General features: G+C 43.8%; 1 protein-coding gene across 1 annotated transcript in view; it reads right to left on the bottom strand.

Moving 5' to 3' along the window:
• HSD17B12 (hydroxysteroid 17-beta dehydrogenase 12) overlaps nt 1-25,026 on the bottom strand; it is a 159,499-nt gene that overhangs the window by 14,438 nt on the left and 120,035 nt on the right. The window contains exons 7-8 of the mRNA XM_069091458.1: nt 17,038-17,072; nt 1,084-1,165 (exon numbers count right to left, since the gene is read on the bottom strand). Coding sequence (XP_068947559.1) covers nt 1,084-1,165; nt 17,038-17,072 — 117 coding nt within the window. The remainder of the gene's footprint in view (nt 1-1,083; nt 1,166-17,037; nt 17,073-25,026) is intronic.

Raw genomic sequence — 25,026 nt, 5'->3', positions numbered from 1 at the left:
AACACCACAGACAACTGGAGCAGAGGCCCAGGCCTTCCTGGCCAGCAATGGCCACAATATTAGATCGCTGGCACTTAGCGCTCCATTATGTTGATGGGGAGTAAGTTGGGAAATAACCTGAGCAAGACGGTGAAAACCGTTTTCAAAGCCTGTACAGGCTGCTCTTCCACTTGTGTTATACACACCTATAACACAACTGGTTTTTAATGCAAAAAGTTTCCTCACTACTATGGAAAAATCGAGTCTGCAAGGAACAAGATGTGTGGGTTTGAACCTCTTATACCACAGTCAGGACAATTCAGCTATGGGCTCTATGGAAGGGAGCCTATGTTTTATGTAAACTGTTTATTCTTTAAAATTGAGTATAAGGGGTGGCCAGGTGGCTCAGTGAGTAAGAGCACTGGCCCCAGAGTCGGGATGCCTTGGGATCGAATCCAGGCTCAGATACTTAGCACCATGCCCAGAAATAAGCCTGTAACCTTGAGCAAGTTACTTAACCCCAATTGCTTAAAAAAAAAAAATTTGAGTATACCTCTCTGCACACAGTAGGTACTAAATGAATGTTTATTGAATGAATGAAAGAAAAGGTACAAGCTATTCATTTAAAACAGATTTAAAGTTCTAATGTTCCTAAATTTAGGGTAACACCTAGCTTTAACCTTCCCCTCAACAACAGAAATGAAAATGTGTGTTTTAGGAGATGCCATACTAGATTAGGTCAAGTCTATGGGTCTGTGGTCAAGCTAGATGAGCCTTCTTTCCCTTCCAAAAGGGGCAAGGAACATTTCGGTTCTCTCTGGCCCCATTTTAAAACCGACAAGAATAAGTAACGAAAGAGCAACAAGCTCATTAATATGGGAACTTAATCTACCAATATGGGTCACAATCTATCTATGATTTAGTAGATCAATCATGGGGATCTTCCTGAAAGCCACAGATTTAAATGACTTGCCTAGAAAAATGTCAGAAGTTCTTCCTGAACTGAAGTCTGTTCTCCAAGAAGGAAACTACAGGAAATTCAAATTTAAAACACTTCTAACTTAATCTATTCTAATCTTTTTTTCCCCCCAAAATTAGCTTTACCTTGGTCGCTGAGTAGACAGCCAGCAGTGGAACTGGGTACATGCCACTGGCAGATGAGATGTTCAGAATTGCACCTTTAGATCTAAAAGGAGGAGGGAAAGACAGAACATGTAAGAAGAATGACAGGCATTCACATTTCTGTGTTTATTCACCAGCTCCCTTCCCCAGAGTAACTCTGCAAAGTCTGCAGTACAAGCTCTGGTCTAGACACTTTATGATCAGAAGGCTAATGTTCTGAGAGCTCTGTGGAGAACGGGGCATGTACACAGACTGTTTCTTAGCTATTGGCTACAGAAATGCACCAGTGTGAAACTTCATTTCCTAGCTATCGACTTAATTCAGATGTAAACTGACCTACGTTCGCCACTGCAGCAATGTCTGGGGTAGATGACGGTCACCTGGCCATTGAGAGAAGCACAGCTGTACCAATGCCGGGATCCATTTCCCAGAAAGCTGGCCACATCAATTCTCAATTTCTACCCTATTTGCATGGAGGTGATATCCAAGACAATTAAGGGCTTCCTCCTCAGGCCACGGATGAAGTATCAGCAGTGCAACCCCCAGAACCAGAAGGAACCCCACACACGAGAGCCTCTAGGATGTTCTATCTCTTCCACTGGGTCTTTTCTAGCCATTCTGGGTCTTTCTCTGTCGGGAGCTCCTGCACTCATTCTAGCATTAATTGGATGCCCGATTAACACTGTCTGCTGTGTCCAGGACACTGTATCGTGTTCGGGGAGATCGGTCCCTAAGCTTGAGGACTTCAGGTTCAACACACATAAAATAGAACTCATCGTCGATTTGAAACTCCTGCTCCTCTTCCTGACTTTCACATTTCTGCCAGTGGTACCATCGATGTTCATGGTCATAACCTTGGAGTCATTAATCCCCTTCATTCTACACACCCATTCAGTCACCAAGACCGATTCAGTCTTCCTCTGCAGTATTTCTTGTGCTCCTAATTTCACTGATCATTGCTCCCACTGCTGTCACCTGCTAGCTCAGGCTCCAACACCCCTTGTCGGCCTTATCCTAACAGGAGACTAACAGATATTCCCTACCTTTCCAGCCTGGAACCGCATCGCTCCGTTCTACAGGCTGCTAGGGGATTGGTCTTCCAGGGCACAGGGTCATGGCATTCACTCTATTGCTCAAAAACCACGGTGGGCTTGTAACAGCCAAGAGGAAGGTCCTCCACCATCTGACGCCAACCTGCCTTGGACAACCCTATCATACACGGTGATGGCCAGTTAGTGAGCCTTACTGCCGTAAGTCTCTCCCCTACCCAGTCTCTCTTCCACTCAGCTGCCAAAGTGATTTTCTAAAATGCAGGTGTTACCATGTCTCCCCCACTACCACCCTCACTCAACAAACATCAATGGTTTCCTATCATGTCCATGATCAAATATAAAAAAGTTCTGTTTGGCAGTCAAAGGGCTTTATAACCTGGCCCCTTCCCCAACCTTCACTGTCTTCTCATACATTACACACCCCATTCTCACACCCATTTACCCTGTGGGTTAGTGACCCTGGCCTCTATTCTTTGCATAAGACAGACTATCTCACCACAATGGCCATTCATCCTGGCTGTTCCACACACCTGGAATGCTTTCCTTCCTCATCTCCACCTCCTGGCCTCCCTGGCTTTCTCCAAGTCCCAGTCCAAACCCTAGCATCCACAGGAAATCCTTCCCAGTCCCCTTACTGCCAGCACCCGCCCTCAGGTGATGACCTCCAGTTTACACTGTCCACAGCTTGTCTGTCCATATTTGTTTTCCTGTTGTCTCCCTCTTTAGACTGGGAGCTCCTCGAGGCAGGAATTTCTTCTGACTTTCTTTGTATTCCCAGAACTTAGCAGAGTGTCCAGAACACAGCAGTAGCATAATCAGTGCTTACTGACTGGCTGACATATAACACGCTTCGGCCAGACTGGTCTTCTTGTGCCCCATACTGCACCTTCTCTTTGCTTATTGCTCACAATGGTCCTTCTGCTCCTTCTGACATCTCACCCCTCATCCAATGCCCACCTTCCTGGTGACAAGCCTATCTAAGCTTACTTGGGTGGGTGCTCAGAGAACAAATATGGAGTTCATACTGGGGCTGCATTAAACCTTTCTAGCTCAGTATCAGACAGCCACAACTTGGAAAGAACTCTTAGTGGCCATCTCTTCCAACTCAAAGACCCCCAAAGGTGGTCATGCAGTGGAGATATCCTCTCTTTACCTTCCCCTTTCTTCTTCGTCTCCTCTCACTCCAGAATCTCTTTCATTTTTGGATGGCACTCATGGGCAAGAAGTTTTTCCTGACAAGCTTAAATCTGCAACTCCACCCATTGTCCTTTGGATCCAAGCAGAACAGTCATGTTCCCTCTTTCACACGATGGCACTCCTAAACTCAAAGAGAGCACTTCTAGTCCCTTAGGTCTAGTCTCTGAGCTAAACCTCCCCAGGTTTCTTTAACCTATCCTTCTTAGGGTATTATCTTGAGACCATTCAAGATCTAGGCAGCTTTCCTCTGGGCATTTTCCCTTTTCCAATGACCTTCCTAAAATGTGGTATCCAGAAAGCAATATGCCCCCAAACTGTCCATGTGTGGGCTGACCAGGGTACAGCACGACACAATTTTTACCCATCAGGTCCTGTTTACTCTACTTTGTTTAATGAAGCCTCAGACTGAATTGGCTTTTGGCTGTCATATTACACAGATGACTCATAGTGAGTCTGCAGGCCACTAAAAGCCCCAGATCTTTTCCAAATGAGCTCCCCGCTATCTAGCCCTCTTATAGTTGGTGAAGCCAATTTCTTTTAGTTCAACTTCATGATTCATGATCCCTATTAAAATTCCATTTTATAAATTTTTCCAGGAACAGGAGTCGAGCTCATTTGTCTATACTTTTTTTTTTAAACTGGAGTTAACAACAACCCTTCCTCAAGCCTGCAGGACCTCTCCCGAGGTGGCTCCACAATGCCATCTGCCAGTTCTTGGATACTCTAGGATGTTTGTGCACACCTGGTGACTTGAACTCTATGGGAGCATCAAGATGCTGACCAACCAGCCTTGCTGATCTCAGACTTTCACTCTCCATGTACCATTTTTGTTCTATCCTTTCTCATCCAAATAATATTCTCCTTAGAAGAAAAAACAGATCCAAAGTAAGAGATGAGTAGTTCAGCCTTCTTGCTCTCCCATGTTATAATCATTCCATCCACCTCTAACCCTGGTCCTATCCCTTCTTTGGTACAATTCTTGTCCCCAAATACATGGAAAAGCAACCCTGTCTTTTTATTGTTCTTAGTGTTCCTGATCTGGACTCTTGTGCCCTGGACACAAGAGCTTTCTGAACAGCGTCAGAGCTGAAAGAATTATAGCAGATCTGCCACAGTCCGAGCTCTGCCATCTGAGCCTTTAGAACCCGGGGTTACAGGCACCACATCGTGACAAAGAGAGTAAGGAGGACTCAAAGGGGGAAGGATCGCAAATGTTCTTAAAACAAGTGAAAGCATATTGTAAAGTGCCACACTTTCCTTGATTTGTGGATGCCTGGACATCAAAGAATCAATTCCATGGTCCCTGAGTGCTTACAGCTAGTCTAACTTTGGCAGAACAATTCAGAGTATCTCCACACTCAGTTCCATGAGGCTATTCTGCCACAGAGCTCTCTACTGCCAGCCTGGTCTGGCTATTGGACTTCAACCACACACATCATCTTGCTAAGTCTTAAGTTTCCTCCTCCAGAAAAGGAGAGGGCAGCTCTAGAACTGTAGTTCTTAATCTCTTCTGTGTACTAGATCCCTTGGGTAGTCTGGTGAGGCCACTGGAAACTGTCTCAAGAATCGTGTTTGAAAATACAAAGAAACCAATTATAAGGAAAACTGCCTGCATAGAGAATCCCTAAGGTCCTTCCTAATTCTAATGTCATAGGATTTTAAACTTTCTTATGTGATGGGTCTCGTAGTGCTTTGTGATCCAGCAATTAGAGATGCTCAAAAGGGAAGGTCAGAAGGTTAGTTAGAACCTAATTTTCACTGCACTTGTTCCAAATCTGGTTTTTTTCCATAAATGCATACCAGCTACTTGGTTTAAAAAATAAATCAGTGCCCCAGATACACTGATAGATGCAGATATACTTTGTTCAGGAAGAATGGAATCTCAGACAGAATGAACAGCCAGGCCTTCTAAACTGAAATACTCTCTTGGAAGATAACTTCCCTTTCCTAAGCCATGAAGTCTCTGTAGACTGACCATTGCCCAACATGACACTGATTCATTTCTTCATTCAAAATTTTTTTTAAACAATGGCTACAGCTTTCCTACTTACTGAGTACTCGGGATACAAAAAATGACTGCCCCATTGTATCAACATCCCCTTCGCTAAGGATTTTCACATGTAGGAACATAGGCTTCAGCACTGGAAGGGATCTAAGAGTTGATCCACAATCCATACATTGTACAGACGAGAAAACCAAGGTGCAGAGAAGTGAGCTGATGTGTTACCAGCTGCCAAGTGCACAAAACAGGCTAAGTCTGAATTTAGTTACTTGGAATCAAAATCCAAAGAGTTTTCTACTATAGTCTGCTTCCTCTGCACTATTTGTAAAAATTTATTCTTGGGGTAGAAGAGGAACAATGGATGGACTAGAGATGACGTGTTTTTTTAATATCTAACTACGCTTTATTAAGTTAAGCACTTGACACAGAAGATCTCACTGAATTTTCACAATAACCAATCAGGTGAGTGTTGCCCCATTATACAAATAAGAAAATGGAGGCTTGGAGAGATTCTGTGATTTGCCCATAGTTAAATAGCTACTAAATATGTGAGGCAAAATTTGAATCCCGGACTGTCATGGCTGCAAGGCTTGGGCTCTTTATGCCATGTCATACTGAGTGCTAGATAGCATAGCTCACTTATCATATTCAGCCCCATGAAATTATGTTTATTCAATGCTAGTCATGCAATGTTCTAAAAGGGTTCTGAGACTTCATGGGAGGGTTATGGGAAAATGCTATTATTTAGGGCACATAACACGAGGTGCTATTCTTTCTATCAATTTGCTATCAAACTCTCCCTTAAGTTGCAAGGGTAACAGGTCAACCCAACGCTTGCTTGAATTATCACAAAACTGGTGCCGCCTGAATGCATAATTTAACTTGTGAATAGTGCATACATGTAAACAGGGGGATGCAACTTTGGACTACCATGCAAACAAAAGGCTTTTTGCAAATGTACTTGCATTTCTAGCTCCAAAGCCCCACCTAAGCAGAATCTATGACATCAAGGCAGTTTCCATGGCAGAGACAGACTCATGAATCCTGTTATATATCAAGCAAGGAAGGAAAAAAAAAAAAAAGGCTGTGCTTAACCACACACCCAGGACAACACGAGAACAAGTTCCATTCTCCTGGGGCTTGGAAAGAGAAGGTAAGACTTTTGGGACCACAACTGGGCCACAATCAAGTGTCTGCTGCATCCACTTCCCCAGTTCATAACACACCTACTCCCTAGTCCATTTATGTGTCCACAAAAATTAGCCATTTAATATTCTGTGATGCAACAGTCTTTATTGCTCAGATTGCTTAACTGGGAACAACCACAATTCCACCGTGTCTCTCACAGGACAATAAATAAGTGAATCCTGCTACCTCTAAAATACTGTGATAGAAAAGCTGAAATGGCAACCAGGGATAAAGCAACATCTTTACCAGAAAATATGTCTTTATAATTTCCAAGCCCGTGGCTGGCCTAGGAGCCTGCCCTCCCATGATCTAAAATGCAAAGTCAGTCAGTCTTCCTGGTAAATTATGGCACCCACTGTATCTTTATTACTTGGTGATTCCCCTCTTTGGAAGGAAGTCTTCATGCTAAAGCAAAATTAAGTTGAGACGGTGTCCCTTTATTTATCACTGAGAGGAGACCAGGCTTTTGCTCTCTTCCAGGTATTTTGCTGTTATATAGTATCTGCATTGTAAGAGGAAGAGCACTGAATTTGGGCATCAGGAGACCTGGGTTCAAATCTCAACTCTACAAGGAGGTTCCCTTACCTTGGAATCCTAGATGAGTCATTAACCCTCTCTCCCCCGGCCCTCAGTTTCCTCATATATAAAATAAGGAGGTAGGATGACCTGATCTTTAATTAATATTCTTTCCAATTAAAAAAACCCTATGATTCATATCAAACCAGCAATCAAGAAAAATTAAAGCACCTACTATGTACCAGGCACTAGGACTAGGCTAAAGAATGGGGCTATCAGTACAAAGAATGCAATGCTACCTATTTACAGGAAGTTTATTAATAAGGGAGAGAAAAAGTTACACTCAATAACAAATGAGTGTGTGAAGAGCATAAATATAAAGTTAACAAATTCCAAATATACACCAAACAACTGAGGGATCAGAAAAGGCTTTATCAGAAGATGATGCCTGAGCTGCATTTTAAAGGAAGAAAGGAATTCCATAAAAGAGAGCTAAGGAGTGAGTGTATTCCAGGCACGGGTGCTGAACAGTGCAAAGACACTGAGATAGGAGATGTAGCAGAGAGAAGGTTAGTTTGGTTGGATCAGAGGGCAGTGGGAGGGAGACTGTCCACTGGGGCTATAAAGATTGGGAGACCAGATTGTGGAAGATTTTAAAAACTAAACCGAGGAGCTTATATTTGGTCCTCGAGGCAATAGGAAGCCACTGAACTTGGCTGGATAGGAAGGTGCCATGGTCAGGTCAGAGCTTACAGAAACTCACTCTGGTAGCAGTGTGGAGGAGAGACTGAAATGGAGGAGACTCAAGGCCCAGAATCTGATTAGGAGTTTGCTGCAATCATCTCACTAAGAAGTGATGACTATGAGAGGAGAAGGGGGGGATCATAGGTGAGAGATGTGAGAGCTGAGATGGCAAGACTGGGCAACAAGGATGGGGGAGGGGGGGAGTGAGGAATCCAGAAAATGCCCAGGTTAGGACTGCAAGGAGGGTGGTGCCTTGAAAGAAAAAGAAGTTGGGAAGAAGGGAGGATACAAAGGGAAAAATAATGAGCTCAGTTTTAGACTGCTGAAATTGAGATGTCTCAGGAAAATTCAGTTAGAAATGTCCAGGAGGCAACTGGTGATATGGGACTGAAGCTCAGGGGACAAACTGGGTCTAAATAGAGAGATAAGAATCATGTTTCTGGAGATGAGAGCTGAACCCTTGGAAACTGATGAAAGCACCAAGAGAGAATGGAAAGACAAAAGAGGGCCAGAAGGGAAGCCAGGGGATACAACCACACTGAGGGGATGAGTAGACAGCAAAAAAGAGACTAAGGAGGAACAGGATGGGGAGGAGGAGAACCAGGAGAGTCAGGGAAGGAAAACCCACCGAGGCAAGAGCAGCCCAGAAGAAAGGCAGGTCAACAATGTCAAAAGCAGCACATGGGTCAAGAAGGATTAAGTCTGAGAAAAGGTCACAGCAATTAAGAGATGATGTCACTGGACAAAGCAGTTTCAGTAGAACGATAAGGTTGGGAGGCAGATCACAAAGGGTTAAGAAGAAAGTGAATGGGAGGAAGACAGAGACTCTAAGTGTAGAACTCTTAGGGAGCTTGGCTGAGAAAAGGGAAAGAGATATAGGGCAGATAAAGGGGAAAAGATACGGCTTATAGATTAAATGCTTATCTTGTGAGATTTTATATTGCACTCAATATTATCAGGTATCTAATTGTTTATCCCTTTAAAATGTAGCATCCGATTGAACTATCAGTAAACTTGTTCATTTAAATGTTAGTTGAATAAAGTAAAAATATCTAGTGAAGGTTTTTTAAGGATGGAGGAGACTTGGGGCATGTCTGAAGGCAGTAGGGAAGGAACCAGTTGCTAAGTACAGGTTGAAGATTTATTTGAGAGGGGGAGACAATAGAGCCTGCATTCTGCCGATGAAGACAGTAGGGTGCAAGCACATGTGCAGATGGGCTGTCCTAAGGAAAGAGGGGAAAGCAGGGGAGAGTGGGGAGATGATATGAAGGGATCTTGAAATAAAGAGAACAGGAGCTCACAATGTATGGTCTTTCAGTAAATAAGAGGTAAAATCCTCCTCAGAGAGGGGAGGAAGAAGGAGTAGATTTGGAATAGCTTCTATGGGGATGAAACCTGGAGGGCATTTTCTAGTCTCGCCTCTCTTAGGGAAATTTAAGATGCCATCAGCTTTTGGGGGCAGCTAGGTGGCACAATGGTTAGAAGGCCAGGCCTGGAGCAAGGAAGACTCAAGCACGAATCTGGCCTCAAACCCTTACTAGCTGTGTAACCCCAGAGAAGTCACTTCACCCTGCTTGCCTCAGTTTCTTCATGTGTTGAGCTGGAGAAGGAAATGGACAGCCATTCTGGTATCTTTGCCAAGGTAATCCCAAACAGGGCCACAAAGGGTCAGGCACTGACTAAAATGACTGCACCACATCTTTTTGAGCTGCCTCTCACACTGTTGACTCAACCTGAGCTTGCAGGACACTAAAACCAGCCAAACTGCTGCCTTTCTCCTCTTCCACACCACAGGCTCCAGCCACACTGACCTTCTGGCTTTTCTTCACACATCATGCCTTGGCATGAACTCCTTCATGCTGGCACCATACTCCCTTCTTGCCTCTACTGCTTATAATCCCTATTTTCCCTCAAAGCTATCTAAAATTTATCACCCTAAGTTATGATCTCTCTGGAACCACAGCTGTGGTAATGGGTAATGAGAAAAATGATTGTATCTCTCTCATATTAATAATCAATTATTGAATTAAGACCAGGATTTTTTTTCAGAAGCCTGTAGGTTGTTCAGTCTTTGAAGGACATTGCTGATAATGAGATTGAATTAGCTTTCTCTTCAATCTTGTTCAGACCCCACCCAAGTAGGGAAGCCCACTGCGCTCTACACAGGTTTTGGTGAGAATAAATTCTTTGATTAGATTGCCCAAGGCTGGACAACTTAGAATTAAATGGCATAATCCAAGTTATATCCCTCAGCCCCTCTTTAGAATAGGTCTATCTCTCACTGTAATATTCATTCTCTCTCATTAGTTGTTAACCAATCAGAGCTGATTGCCACCCTCAAGAACACCACTCTTCTAAGGGCATATAAACTGTGAGCCCAACATCATCATTCATCTTTGGCATTCGAGAGTGTCACTGACCCATTTTATTGGCAATATGCTAGCATTATCAATAAAGTGATTAATTACCCAGAAATTATGTTTCTCAATTTTTTAAATGTCACAGTATGGAAATGAGGCCTGAATTACATATATCTTATAGGTACTGTATCAAGATCCAATAAAATATCGGAAAGCCTTTTGTAAACTAAAAAGTGGTCCACAAAGGCGCAGTGGTACTGTTACTGCTACTCTTATAACTGATCTCCAATTCAATTCTCTTCAATTCAGCTCAATAACTGTTAAGCACTTAGGGAAAAGGAACTGGACAGACAAAAACGAAATGGTCCCTGCTGGCTCTTGAGGACTCTCATTACTAAGTCACATCCTAGTGGGGAAAAAATAAGGGGAGATCAATAAATACCATCTGGAAGAACACCTGGTTCCCCTTCCAATATCAGCCTTATTTTTCACATACTACTAAAGTCATCTTTCTATGTGCTCCTGTGACCACATCACTCCCCTGCTCAAAAACCATCAATGGCTCCCCATTGCCTACCAAATTACACTCTTCTTATCCTGGAATTCAAGGTACTTGAAAATCCTCATTTTCTTTCCAACCCTTTCCCAAACTGGACTGCTTCTTGTTCCTTAATCTCATGACACCTCCATACCTTTGCACATCTACTTTCCCTCCCTGACATCCCCATGCCCCTGCCCAGAACAGACTTCTCCCCACCTCTGCCAACAAACATCCTCCCAATCCCCTCGAGGCCCAGTTCAGGGGATGATTCTTCTATGAAGTCTTCTCTGAATCACAGAAAGTCTGCATCGCAAAGGATCTCAGAATCAATCCTGTACAGCCCATACTGGAACAAAAACAGACCCTAACACATCCTCAACAAGAGGTTATCCAGTCTCTGCTGGGGGAAATCTCCAGATGGGAAAAGGTAGGAAAAGGAATACTCACCCCCAGAAAGCACACTGCTTCTGCAGAGCTCTAATTGCCAGGCTGTCTTCCCTCTGCTGAGCTGAAATACACTCTCTGTTACTTCCACCCAGTGTTCCTATGTCTGCCTGGGCCTCTCATGCTAGCCTGTTTGCCTCTCCTGTGCATAATCCATCATTTTCTAACTTACCTAACAGTAATCTACAGGCATGTCTCATCACCCCCTACTAAATTAGAAGCTCCTTGAGGGCAGAGATTAGACCTCTTTTCCTGTTTTCTCCATCAATGACAATGGAACTAGGACATTTAGATGGTAATAGCATAGTCCCTAATGTTCTCCATTACATAGTTGGAAAAGCACTAAAGAAAATAAAAACAGAAAACTGGCCCAAAATAACTAACTAAATGTCAATTTTACTTAATTTTACTTTAGCACTATGCTAAGCACTGAGGCTACAAAGACAAAAGTGAAAGCAAATCTGCCCTCAAGGATCTTCTAACACTTTCCAGGGGATTAAGAAATAAATCCTCAGGGCGGCCAGGTAGCACAGCGAGTAAGAGCACTGGCTCCAGTGTCAGACTGACCTGGAGATCGAATCCTGGGCTCAGACACTTAGCACCCACCCAGAAACACCTGGCCGTGTAACCTTGAACAAGTTACTTAACCCCAATTGCTTAGGGGTGGCCAGGTGGCTCAGCGAGTAAGAGCACCGGCTCCAGTGTCGGGATGACCTGGATCAAATCCGGGCTCAGATACTCAGCACCACACCCAGAAATAACTGGCCCTGTAACCTTGAGCAAGTTACTTAACCCCAATTGCTTAATAAATAAATAAATAAATCATCAGGGCGGCTAGGTGGCCGAAGTGAGTAGAGTGCTGGCCCTGGAGTCAGGAGGACTTGAGTTCGGATGCGGCCTCAGACACTTAACACACACACACACACACACACACAAACAAACAAAACCTAGCTGTGTAACCTTGGGCAAGTTACTTAAAACCAATTGCCCTCCAAAAAGCAAAAAAAAAGAAAGAAAGAAATCCTCAACATGTCTGAAAGACAGGAAGGCACCCAGCAATTGAGGGAACAAAATCATGGATGTTATTATTACAAAAAACCACAAAGGAACTTTGAGGTTATTAATTAGTAACTGACCCAGAAGCTCAGTGTCTCATCTCAACAAAATCTTTGAGAATTAATATAAATGGTACCCTTGCTACAAATTAGAAGGGAGTCAAAAGGATCTTTAAAACAATAGTGTACAGTTGGATGATCTCCTTTGTCACAGAAGGGCTTGAAAGAACATAAGATCTCCCGGTGCTGGGTGGCTAGCTTTGGTACAGCAAAATACAGCCTCTAAAACACTCCTGCAACAAAGCATCTCCCACACTAGCGGCATCATCGATTTAAAGCGCTAAGCACCTACCTCAGGGGTTATCTAGTCCATGTTAGGATCATAAATGATTCTCTGACCCAGCAACTGAGATAAGAGCCAGTCATGGGCCTAGTAATATTAATGACAGCTCAAAGTGGGAGAGATGTGTGCTGCACAAGAGCGTTGACCACAGCAAGGATGCCAAATGTTAGAGGTATAGCCTATAGACTGTGAAATGAGCCAGATGCTGCTACTGTTTTGGGGTGACATTGTGCTGAATGCATCAATCCTTGGACTGCTGCCAAGGCTCCAAATGAGATTCATCATCATGCAAGAGCAAAGTCTATCCATATAGAAAACCATGAGGATCAAGAATGCCTATTATTCCAACTATGAGACGCGCTGGAAGGACAGCCCATAGAGGTAGTCCATCGGTACTGGGATCTTAGACATCCATGACAGATGGAAAAATAAAATGAGCCCAGAATTGAATGGGGGGAACTTTCAATTGTATTTGGGAAGTTGAGCAACACATTCAATGATCCCCAAGCTTTTTCCTGAAACTCTCCCATTTTTCCAAGACCAATACTTTTCGGGTGATGTTGTGTGGCTACAAATCACAATTTGTTTCATTCTCGGAGGAATCAAAACTGCTGCCTGTTCAAAGGGCAACAGAAAGATATATGATGCGTAAACAGGCTTCTATTGTATACTAACCATGGAAAAGTATCTGCAAAAAGCAGCGTAAAAGGGACCACAGAGAGGGACAACCAGAAAAGGAGGGGGCTGATTCTGTACCGAGAAGAAGTAACAGATGGCCAGGCATCCTCACCCGTATACTATCAAGAGGCCCCTAAGCCATTGGGCAAACCCTTTGTGCAGGATTTATTATAGGATGTGGGTAAGAAGGGCAAGGATGAGTCATGGTCTGTATTGTAGAAGAGAGAACTCACATTAAGTACAGTATGTACAAAGCAAACCTACTAATGTCTACTGAGCTAGGGACATGAGAGCCAAAAAATGGCCCACTGCCAGCCAGGAAAGAGCTCACAGTCTACCGGGGTGAGGAAGATGCACCATGCACAGAGATAAACACTACAGAAGGTCAAAGGTGAGAGTAACAAATGAGATACCCAATGTGCTCTGGGAAAATATCAGAGGGAGAGAATATTTGGAGGTGGGGAAATAAGGAAAGGTTCTCTAAATGCCATCATGTAAGCTGAACTGGAGAACTGAGGAGGGAGTGGGGGCCACGCATGGCCAACTTGTCTGCAACAGATGGTTAGGTGAAGGAGAGGTATTGTGAGATAGGACTGGAAATGTAGGCTGGAGCCTGAGGGTTCAGTCTTAACTGTAGGTTAATAAGGCTACAACTGCAGGCTACATGGTTTATTGTATCAGCAATAGAGAGTTACCAAAGGTTTCCAAGTGGGGAAATAACAGTGACAGAACAGCACAATGTGGAGACTGAAAGGAAACCAGTGACAGGAAGGAGCAGGTGCTGGAAGGACTCTGCCACGATGCGGCATGTCTCGGTTCTTGAGCGTGGGGCACATATGTGTGCTTTCAGGAAGCATTACGTTATTGAGTGGAAGCAGGATATGGAAATTGATTTCGACAGGTTCCTCCAACACCCCCTGCCGAGGTCTCAGACACGTATCACAAATGCAGGCACCGAGTCATGAGGAGAATCCGAGAACTCCAGGGTCAGCCACATAATGAGAGCTCAGCATCCAAATCCTCATTCTGCACAAACAGTGCTTTGTCGATGAAAGTTTGCAAACATTTAGCAGATGAGAAAGAATCGCCTGCCCCACCACCCCACAACATGTCATCATGCCACCTTAAGCAAGAGAGGAGAAAACAGGCTATTTTTAGCTTTTCCCAAGTTGCTATGGCAACCACCTCCTGGCTCCAGCTGTCCACAATGTTTACAATTCCAGGGAAGTGGGAAGCTCAAGCTTCCTCTATCATGTAATTATGCACTTTCTACTTCTGCAGCAATAACCCCACCATCCCACTGCACAGATATTGGTTCAGCGATCAGATGTCTCAAGGCTACTGTTCTGGAGGACTGGACGTTCTGTTATCTCAGAGCCAGAACTGAGTGGCCAGCAGAGAAGAACAAAGACAATTTCTAAGGGAGTTTGCCTCTTACTCCGTGGGGTCACCCACTCCCGGAGCTTCAACAAAATCAAGGATGCCATTTATGGGCAGGGCACAGGGCAAGCTGGAAAGGGCTTAGTTAGGGTACATAAGCAAAGGTTCCAAGGGATGCTTTAGACATTGGGGGGCAGGGTGACAGGAAACAGTACTCTGCCCCAGCAAGTGAGAGTGGAAGGGAAAATGTGTGGTCACACTTTCCTCTTAACCCAAAGCACTGCATTTATTGTCTATACTATTATTCCTATTATTCCTCATTCATCCTTAGCAATGACTGCAGCAAATCTGATCTGGCCTGGCCTGGCCTACCTACTACAGTCGTCGGGCTCTCCCACAAATCTCCTTTTCATTCCTCTTGCTTCTCAGCCCAGAAGCCTACAATGGCTTTGTGCTAGATTGAGTCAAAGAGGTAACTGAACCATCGGCTCTCGAAATGCTGCTGGGAACAACTTCCACCAACATTTGAGCCAATTTAGGAAGCTGTCCTTCGGAAAGCTCATCCTTGCTTCTAAGCCCACCCAGCTCACACAAAGTGTGAGGCTTTCTCTGTTGCTTAACCTAGGCTTCTTAGTAAAATTACTCTTCAAAACCTCTGATCTGTTTGTGAGTTTGTCTGTGGTGTGTTAAGTAGGTGTTTCCACACCCAGATCCCAGATCCCCGAGAGACAGGGGCTGTCCAATGTGTGGGCTTCTGTTGCCAAAGCCCAAAGAGGAGCTGAGATTGAAGGGGTAAATCTCAGATGATGATGAGAAATGGTGAAGCTAGAGACAAGGGAGCCCCTTCCCTCTCAGGACCACAGCATCTTCTATGAAAACACCTAAGTTTTCCAGTGACTCAGTATTGTTTAAGGTAGGGATTATGTTTACCCCAGAGACATTAAACAGACAAACTCAAGTTTCTAATATGAGGGAGACTGGGGTGGCACTGCTTTTAGGCCATAGATCACACTGTGATCAAAGAATGTGAAGCTAAAATCTATTTGTGCCATGGGCCTCTTTAGCCATCGACTGAAGCCTAGGGACCTCTTCTCTGAATATAGTTAAAGAAATAAAATAACAAAGAGACTTACCAAGGAAACCAATTATATTGAAATACAATTGCTAAAATATTTTTAAAACAAGTTCATGGGCCCCTGATCTTGTCTAATTAAGGTCTTTGGGGTAACAGCCTCTCCACAGGGCTCCCAGGTAAGAAAGGCCCTTACCCATGTGGCCTCTGGGCTGCCAGCCATCCTGTGCTGACTGACCCCACCTGGGTCTTTTTGACTTTGGGCATCTGAGAGCCTAACCTTTGCCTTTGACCTGTCTCTCTGTCTTGTCCAAGCTGAAACAAAAATCTCTAGCTGTACACGAAGACTGATTCTTTTCTTTCCTGAAGCTTGCCTTCTTCACCTAGTATTCTAAGACAGTCTAGTCTTCCTACTCATCACATGGCCTCCATGATGGATGCTATCTTTCTCTGACTAGAGCTTTTGAGCAATGTATGTCTCGTCTCTGAGGGAGACTTAGAAATGAAGTCCTTGTCTTCTGCTGATTCCAAAGTCCACGATACTAACTTGTTTCCTGCCTGAGGGAGAGGCCCTAGCCTCATCCCACGTGCAGAGCAATGCCGGCCAACATATGCTACAATCAATGACTTACCAAGTCACCTTAGGGTATTACAGCCTCACCAATTATGCAAGGTTACCTGTGGTGACTTGGGATGCAGGTGTTCTCAAGAAAGGAAAAGGGAACTTCTCCTGAGGCACCACAATGCTGTTCTTACAGTGTATGATGTTATAAACACTAAGACCGCATCATATAATTCCCAAAAGAGCAAAGCCCTTAGAGTGGGATCCAACACCAAGGTGAGGCCAGTACACGGTTTCAGGTTCCTTTCCTTACCACGTTGGCTCCAACTGCCTGAATGTTCCACGCTATACCTGTGTGTAACATACACCCATTCTCCTCGCCAGAATTCCAAAACAGAAGACTGTGTCTTGGCTAACCAAACTCTAGTGATCTGGGTTACAAATGGAGAGGAATGTGCAGCTTTAAAAAGGTTCTTCCCAGGAACATCCCAGGAACCCTAACCACCCCCTCAGAAAAGCAGGCTATTGAGTTAGTGGGGATGACTCAGGCTCTTTAATTCGGGTCTAAAGGAGCCACCATAGCCCTGGAGAGGGGGAACAAAAAGGGAAGCAAGTGGAAAAGGCTTCCACCAGCTGATGAGTCACCCGCCATGGCCGTGACTCACCTCAGCATCACTCCATCAGTTAAAATGGAGGCGAGCTTGATTAGTCACCATAATGAATTTTTCAAAGAAAGGATTCTCCCCTATAAATAATACTGAACTCTGTCGATAGAGCATTTGTGTGTGAGCTCATGACTCACCTTTCCAGCATGCCGGGCAGCACCAACTGTGTCATCTGCAAAAAGAGGGAAAACAAAGCATCTGTGATGACTGACGATACAAGCAATGGACAAGAGGGGAGAAGAGCCACCCCCCCAAACTGAAGGGAATCAAAAAGCCTCTCCCCATGGCCACTTATTTCTATATATTACATAGCGTTTGGCTGTGTCGAGAGTGCATAAAGAGGAATCAGATGAAATTACTGCCGATAACATTGGGAATTCTGTCAGTGAGAAAAGATAAAATTAGCCTCACCTGAAATCTAATGGAGATCAAGAGACTGAAATGAGATGGGATTTCTGATGAAAAGGACACTTAGTAAACTTTCTTTTTATAAAAGGGCACATGCTACCACAGGCAGACATACTGCCTCCTCATGTTGCTGAAACTTCCTCATCTCCAGAGACTTTCAAATGCCTTTATTTTATGGCACTGGCCACTTTTATAAAACTACCTCAAAAAGCAACATTTGTCTTAAGATTACCTTAAATCATCTGAAATTTACCTTCTTATTGTTCTGGCCAGAAAGAAAGAAAACTGTGGCTGTACGAAGCAAAAGAACAACTAAATGGTTATAAATCCGTAAGAGCTACCCTATTAATACCAAAATTCAAATTTGTGGTTTTGAAGGACTTCCTAAATAATGATCAGCTACGCACAGACACCACAGGGATGCCTTGAGTGGGGAGGGCCTGGCGTGCTGGCACTCAGCACACCTATGATAACATCCCTGCCATGAGAGAGGGCTAGACTCCATTTGCTAAGGAGTGCACCCTCCCCACAGCCTCCTCACAACATGGAGGTCTTATCATCAGTGCATGCTCTGGGAACTCTGAGAAAGCTGCAAAGACCAATGATGGCATCTATTTTATTTGGGGGAGGGGGGAGAGAAGGTACATCCTGTGGGTTCCTCACCATCACAGATTACGTGATCTCTCATCCTTGGTGCTTTGCCCATGTCAGGCCCTCAGAATAAATATTTTAAAAATTAAATTATTGGGGTGGCTAGGTGGCACAGTGAGTAGAGCACCAGCCCTGGAGTCAGGAGAACCTGAGTTCAGATCCGACCTCAGACACTTAACACAAAAACTAGCCATATGACCTTGGGCAAGTCACTTAACCCCAATTGCCCTCCTAAAAGCAAAAAAAAAAAAAATTTAAATTGTCCTGAGAAAAGGCCAAGCTCACTGTGGAGTGGCTCACCTCTAGAAAGTCAGCCACCAGGAAGGACGGGGGACTGACCTGTGGTTTGGTATGGGACAGGGAACTCTTTGGTGAGGAATCAGCTCCTTCTCAGCAATTTACAGCCTTAGAGAAGCAGTGAGAGCAAAGAGAGGTTAAATGCCTTGCCTAGGGTCAGTGGATGTAGGACCTGAACCTAGGTCCTCCCAGCTCTTATCCACTACTACTGCAAAGAGAATTTATTCAATTTAGTCACCATTCCACACTGCCCACCACTATTGGAACAGTCTTTACTACAGAAACTCACCAAACTGTCTCCTAAGGCTCAGAAGAGATGATTTTTAATAATGATTTTTTTAAAAATTTGACTAACAACTCACAGAGTGGATCATAGTGTTTTATTATTACACACTACAGCATGGTATCCAGGACCCCTCTGGAGAAATCCACAGATCCCTGCTCAGAACAATGTTTTAAAATGCATACAATAAAATACCTGTGATTAGAAAGGACTGAAATAGTTATCAAAATAGGAAAAAATCCAAGTTTGTGGACCCCAGACAAAGTTGGCACTTTGTAAATGGTAGAGCCCTGCATGCAAGGAAGTTCTAACATTACCAATAAGAAACATGATCAAAGACCAAATGCTAATAAACCCAATGATAATAGCTATGGTCTGCTAACGGCCCGCCATTGGTAAGCAAAGGACGCCTCTGGGAGCCAGTGAGCTGGCTCGAGCTTAAGAGCTTCTCTTCTTGGACTTTCCAAGACTGAAGCAAAATGCTCAACGACGGTTAATTTATTGGCAAAGAACCATCAAGTGAAAAACAGACTTTTCTTCCTTATCGTTCATTGCCTTCACACTCAAGATTCCAATCCTAAATTTACTTTTCCTTGATAGTCCAATGCTAAAAATAATCAAAACATCAAAATTCCTAAGAAAGGTTGCGCAGACAGCTACATGTTCTTACGAAACTCACTTCCTACTTTTTACATGACTTGTCTTTGCTCACGAGGCTCTGTGCTGTAGTGGAACAAGGAAGAGAAGGCCATGGAGGTCAGATGTCAAGGCAAGAAGCATTAAGTGCCCACTATGTGCCAGATGCTATGCTAAGTGCGAGGGATACAAAGCAAAGGCTGTCACTGTTCTTGGGGAACTCACAGCCTAATGGGGGGACAAAATGAAAACAACTGCACAAACAAGCTGGCACCAGCATTACAAAGAAGGCTGGGAAAGGCTGTTTGAGAAGGGGGACTTTAGAAGGCACTTGAAAGACCTAGTAGATGAAGAGGAGGGGCATTCAGGGAAGGGGGACAGCCAGCAAAAATGCTCAGTCAGGAGATGACGGAGGGTCAGGTGCAAGAAACAGCAAGGAGGCCAGTAACAGTAGATGGAAGAAGGGGCATGTGGGTGTGAGGGGTAAGAAGATGGGGCAGTGGGGAGGTGGAGGGCAGTAGGTTGTGAAGGACTTTGAATGCCAAGACAGGATTTTATATTTGATTGTGGGAATGAGAAGGAATCATTGAAGTTTAATAAGTAGGGGGTTAACATGCTCAAACCTGTACTTCAGGAAGATTAATTTGATAGCTAGGGGAAAATGAGGGGGAGTGAGAAGAGATTTTGAGCAAGGAAACCAACCAGCAGCAGCAGCCTAGGCATGAACCAATGAGGGCCTGCACCAGGACCTGGTGTGCAGTGTCAGAAGAGAGAGAGATGTATAGGAAGAATGGTTTCAAGGAAAAATCAACAAGATTTGGCACAAGATTGGCTATGGGTGGGCGAGAGAGAGAGAAGTCAAGGACGACACTCAGGCTATGAGAACCAGAAGACCCAGGTTTGGGAGCCAGCTCCAACCCCTATCAGGGTGGGAGGGCAGCACATGGCAGGGACCAGAATGCTCAACTACGAGGCAGAGGACAGGACTTCCAAGCCTCGCTCAGCCACTGGGAGAACAATGGAACCTCAGGCAAGTCACTTAACGCTCTCCGGGTCCAAGTTTCTGCCTCTGTAAAATGAGAGTCTGAAAACGGGACCTCAGAGGTCTCTTCAGCTCCAAATCTATGTCCTCTGATTACTGGTATGTCACTTACCACACCTCTATAGGCTTTGCTGGCCTCATCTGTAAGAAGGAATGCTAATATCTCTGCCATTTTTCTCACAATGCTGCTGCAAGGAGACAAAGTAAGCTCTAAAGGCTTTCAGACAGACACAAAAGAGTTCTGTCCAAACAAAGTTCTGGGCAGAACAAGCTCCTGTACTATTAGTGGGTGAAGACAACATTACTGCAAAATAAGACTAGTCAAGACAACACTGTATGGGATACAACTGCATACGAATGATGAAAGAGATGGCTATTATTACAATCTTAAGCTGTTCAAAAGTCCTAATCCCCATTTCTATCATGTTCTATCTCTATTAAAAAAAAAAACCAACTTTTTTTTCTTGCCCATTCAACATCAACATAATGGATTCACTAGGGCCACATTACATTATAGTCTCTTTACCATAAAGCTGTAGTGTAAGTCATTTTAATTAAGTTATCACAAACATCTTATTTATAACAGAAAGGGATCAGACCACATCATGGCTAATACTCCATTCAGTCCAACCTATATGTGGCCCCAAATCCTCCATAATATCAAGGATGACAATTGACTGCCCTGGGGAGTCACTTATAATCTCTGTTACTGCCAAGATCAAAACTCTCCCCCTGGCCACTTGCCCTGAGTTACACACTGCCTTCCCCCCACCCCCATCAGAATATAAGCTTCTTAAAGGCAAGATTGTCCAAAACTGGGCAGGAATGTCCAATCCAACAGCCTCATTTCTATATCTGTATAACGGTGCCTTGTATACAGTATATGCTTAATAAATGTTTACTGATTGCTTAACAAGAGGCATACTATTGACCTGAATGAAATGGTGATACATAAGCCAGATCCAAGGAAAATCTGATTCAATCCAATTTAGAATTCTTTTGGGTATATGACCAAGAAGCAATCACATGAGGCATCTGTCAGACACAAGCTCTGTCTGCTGCCAAAGCTACGCACAGTCTGGTTGAAGAGCTCTGTTTCTATTCTCTTTGCCAAAGAGAATGGATAAAAGGAAGTAGAGACATAAGATAAATAAGGAAATGGTAAGAGAATGCTTAGTCCTCCTTGGTGAAATTGAGTTAGCTGGCTCAGATAACTTATCTCCTTGTGTAATGAAAAAAATGGCAAAGGAGAATGCTGAACCACTTTCAGTGACATCTGAAAGATCGTGAAGAATGGGGGAGGTGCTACAGGACGGGAGAAAGACAAATGTTATCAAAATTCTCAAAAAATGAAAGAGAAAGGAATCTGCAAACCACAAACTAGCAAGCTTGACTTTGATGCCTTGTAAAGTTCTAAAATATATTACTAAAGAGACAGGCAATGAACAGTGCAGAAAAGAAGTGAACGCAGAATACCAGCATGGCGTCATCAAGAATGAGAGCAGACCAAGCTTATTTTCTTTTCTGACAGAGTTACCAAACTGGTAGATCAGGGGAACAACCACAGGAACAGTTTACCTACATCTCATAAGAGCATTTGGTAATTGTTGGCAGGGCTGTTGTAAAACAAGTGCATTAATGTATTGGGGCTGGAAGTGTGATCTGCTCCAGCCATTCTGGAAAGCAATTTATAACGATGTCCAAAATGCTATTTAACTGTATAGCTTGACTTAGCTTTGATTTAGCAATATTGCTGCTAGGTCTATACCCCAAAGGGATCAAAAAAAGAGGAAAAGAGTTCATATGTACAAAGGAAATCCTTTTTTTTTTTTTTTTGGTGGTGGTGGCAAAGTTTTAGAGACTAGGGGAGTGCCCATCAATTGAGGAATGATAAAAATGAAAAACTCAAGACCACTGGTCAACACGACTAATCAGAATTCCAGAGGACTAAGGCTGAGACATGTTAGCCCACCTCCAGATGTCACTGTCGTTGCTGTCTGTCCTTTGTCCTTGATGAGGTCCATGACATCAGGAGGGTGATGCCATGACTTGCAAGTGAACTGGACTTCAGTGAGGGAGGGCTGTGCAGAGTCACCAGCCTCACTTTCTCCTTTCCCACTTCCAGACAGGGAGGTAATGGATTCAAGAGTATAGAGTGAGGTAGATTTTTTTTTTATGTGGTCAATATAGGAATTTGTTTTGTTTGACTCTGTATGTTGGTAATGGATTTTATTTTTCTTGCTTTGTCAATGGTGGAGAGGAGGGAGAGGTGAAAGAATGAAAATCTGAACATAAAATCGAATTTTAAAAAATAAAACCATTTAGCAAAGTATCTCATGCTATTTTTTTGTGGAAAAAATGGAACGAGGTGGACTGGATGCCACTGGAGCCACTCCAGTGACTCCCTCCCCCAGGATCAAACATAAAATCCTCTCTTTGGTGATCAGAGCCCTTCCTAGTGCGGCCCTCTCCTACTTTTCCAGTCTTCTTATGCCTCCCTCACCTCCAGACTCTGAAATCTGGCGACAACAGCCGTATGGCTGTTCCTCACCAAAGACCACCCATCTCTCAACTGTTCATTTTCCCTGGCTGCCCTTCATGCCTGGAATTCTCTCTTTCTTCCTCTCTGCCTGCTGGACGCCCCAGCTTCCTTTGAGTCCCAGCTCAAATTCCACCACGTACAAGAAGCTTTCTCAATCCTCCTTAACTTTAGTATCCAGTATCCTTCCTCCACCAATTAGCCCCAGTTTATCCCACATGTGATTTGTCTGTATACAGCTTTTTCCATGTTGTCTCCCACATTAGACTGTGAACTCCTTGAGAGAAGGGGCTGTCTTCTGCCTTTCTTTGTACTCTGCACACTGTCTGGCTTTTGTGGGCACTTCAGAAATGCTTCTGGACTGCCTGACATGCTTCTGTGACAATTTGGAAGTGGGGTCTCCACTGCAGTGCCACAGGGATCTGACTGACCCTGTGTGGTTATTTTTTTTATCAATGATTTAGATAAAGCCATCACTGGCAGGCATCTTTATTCAATTTGCAGAAGACTCAAAGCTGGCAGACTAAGATACTAAATGACAGAATCAGAAGCTAAAAAGATTGTCATCAAAAGCTAAGAAATTGGGTCAAATCTAAGAAAATGTAATAAATGTAAAGTCAGTCTTATGCCTGAGTTTAAGAAATTACCTTTACAAGTAAAATTACAGGGAAGACTAGGCAGTAGGACTAACAGGTTGCAATGAGACAGATTTGGGATAGAAGGAAAAATGGCCTTATGTTCAGAAGCTGCAAGTTCCCCACCACACTGGGAGCCTTCAAAGAAAGGATGGATGACCACTTCTCGGCTGTGCTCTCAGGAAATTATGCTTTAGATGTGCATTGGGTTAGATGGCTGTTGAGGTTTCCTTTCAACAGAAATGCTGTGATTCCTTGCCTTCACAGAAAGATGAGGAGGTCTAACAGCAGCAATTCTTTCCTCATGTTTGTGGAGATATTCAGTTAAAAATACACTGATATGAAGCAATTACTTCTCTTTTGTCCCTAATCATTGAGTTCACTCAAAGTTAGAGCTTTACACAGATGTGACAGCCAGTTCAAAGCAGGTGGCCCACTGTGTACAAACCAGAATCTCTATGTTAGCAAAGTGGGGCGATACGGATGACTTGTATGGGTCTACCATGCTGTCTTAACATTTCTCTGCAAAGCACTTTGCCAACAGCCTGAATGAGGTGCATCACACCCCAGACTTCCTGGGCATACAAGTTTAGGGCAACTGGGCACTATCCCACTCTCTCCAAGTAAACAGGAAGTCTAACATTGCCCCAATTCGAACAGGTAAGAAGAGAGTTGTACCATTTTGAAGTCAAGAGTTTCTTAGAATTAAATGCTGTTAACCACGTGGCAAGTGGATTCATTACAAAATGATTTTTTAAATTCCATTGTAATAGTGATCTGAAATCAACCAGGTAATAAGGGTGTTACAGTGTGTGTTTGGCAAGTAATGAGGCAGCAGCTCTCCTGGAAATCACACCACAGCAACCAAGGCACGTTACCTTTGGAAAGCTGTATAATTTGAGCTCTGTGTTACTGGGAGCACAGTGTGATTAGAAATTCTTAGAATCACATCTGTGAGACCAGCATCACACTTACTGCACAGGGGGTAGAAGGCTTAAGTAGATCAAGTTGATGAGGTGCTTTGAGATCCGCGGGTGAACAGCCAAGTGCTTCTTTGTGTTCCCTGGGTAGCTATTATAATTCTTTGTGCCTCCCCCAAAGACCCTGCCCCACGTCATTCAAGATGGAAGATTTTCCCCTACACTCTAGGAAACAGAGAATGTTTTTCATGTCCCAGCTTCTATTTCCTTAAGAGAGCCTACTAGCATTGTCATAGACCTCCTGTAGTGAAATCCCAGTTTATCGTACATAGAAAAGAAACCCATTTTTCAAAGGAGAAAAACAACACGTTAATTATTTACTTAAAATCTGGTTTTGGATGGCTTTTGTTTTTCCAACATAGGTGTTTCTGGGCATAGCTTTCACCATTCCCCACCCTTCCACACCCCCACACCGACCCCACCTCGAAATTAAGAAAGACGAGCAGAACCAGTGGGGGTGCCAGAACAGCACATGCACCCTGGTGTCCCTGCAGCCCCTCAGGAGCTCTCTGCAAAGCGCAGGAAGATACTCCATTCTCTGCCCTCCAGGACCATGAGGCTTACTACTAATGTGCAATACTAAAAATCACTCACATTTACAGTTTATTCTAACGAATCATGTGTATAAACTGCTTTAGGTTTACAAAAGGCTCTG

This window comes from Petaurus breviceps, unplaced genomic scaffold (assembly GCF_028583685.1).
Source record: "Petaurus breviceps papuanus isolate PSGF00001 unplaced genomic scaffold, PetGlider_PUasm1.0 188, whole genome shotgun sequence".
Lineage (NCBI taxonomy): Eukaryota > Metazoa > Chordata > Mammalia > Diprotodontia > Petauridae > Petaurus > Petaurus breviceps.
This window is presented reverse-complemented; position numbering and strand designations above follow the sequence as displayed.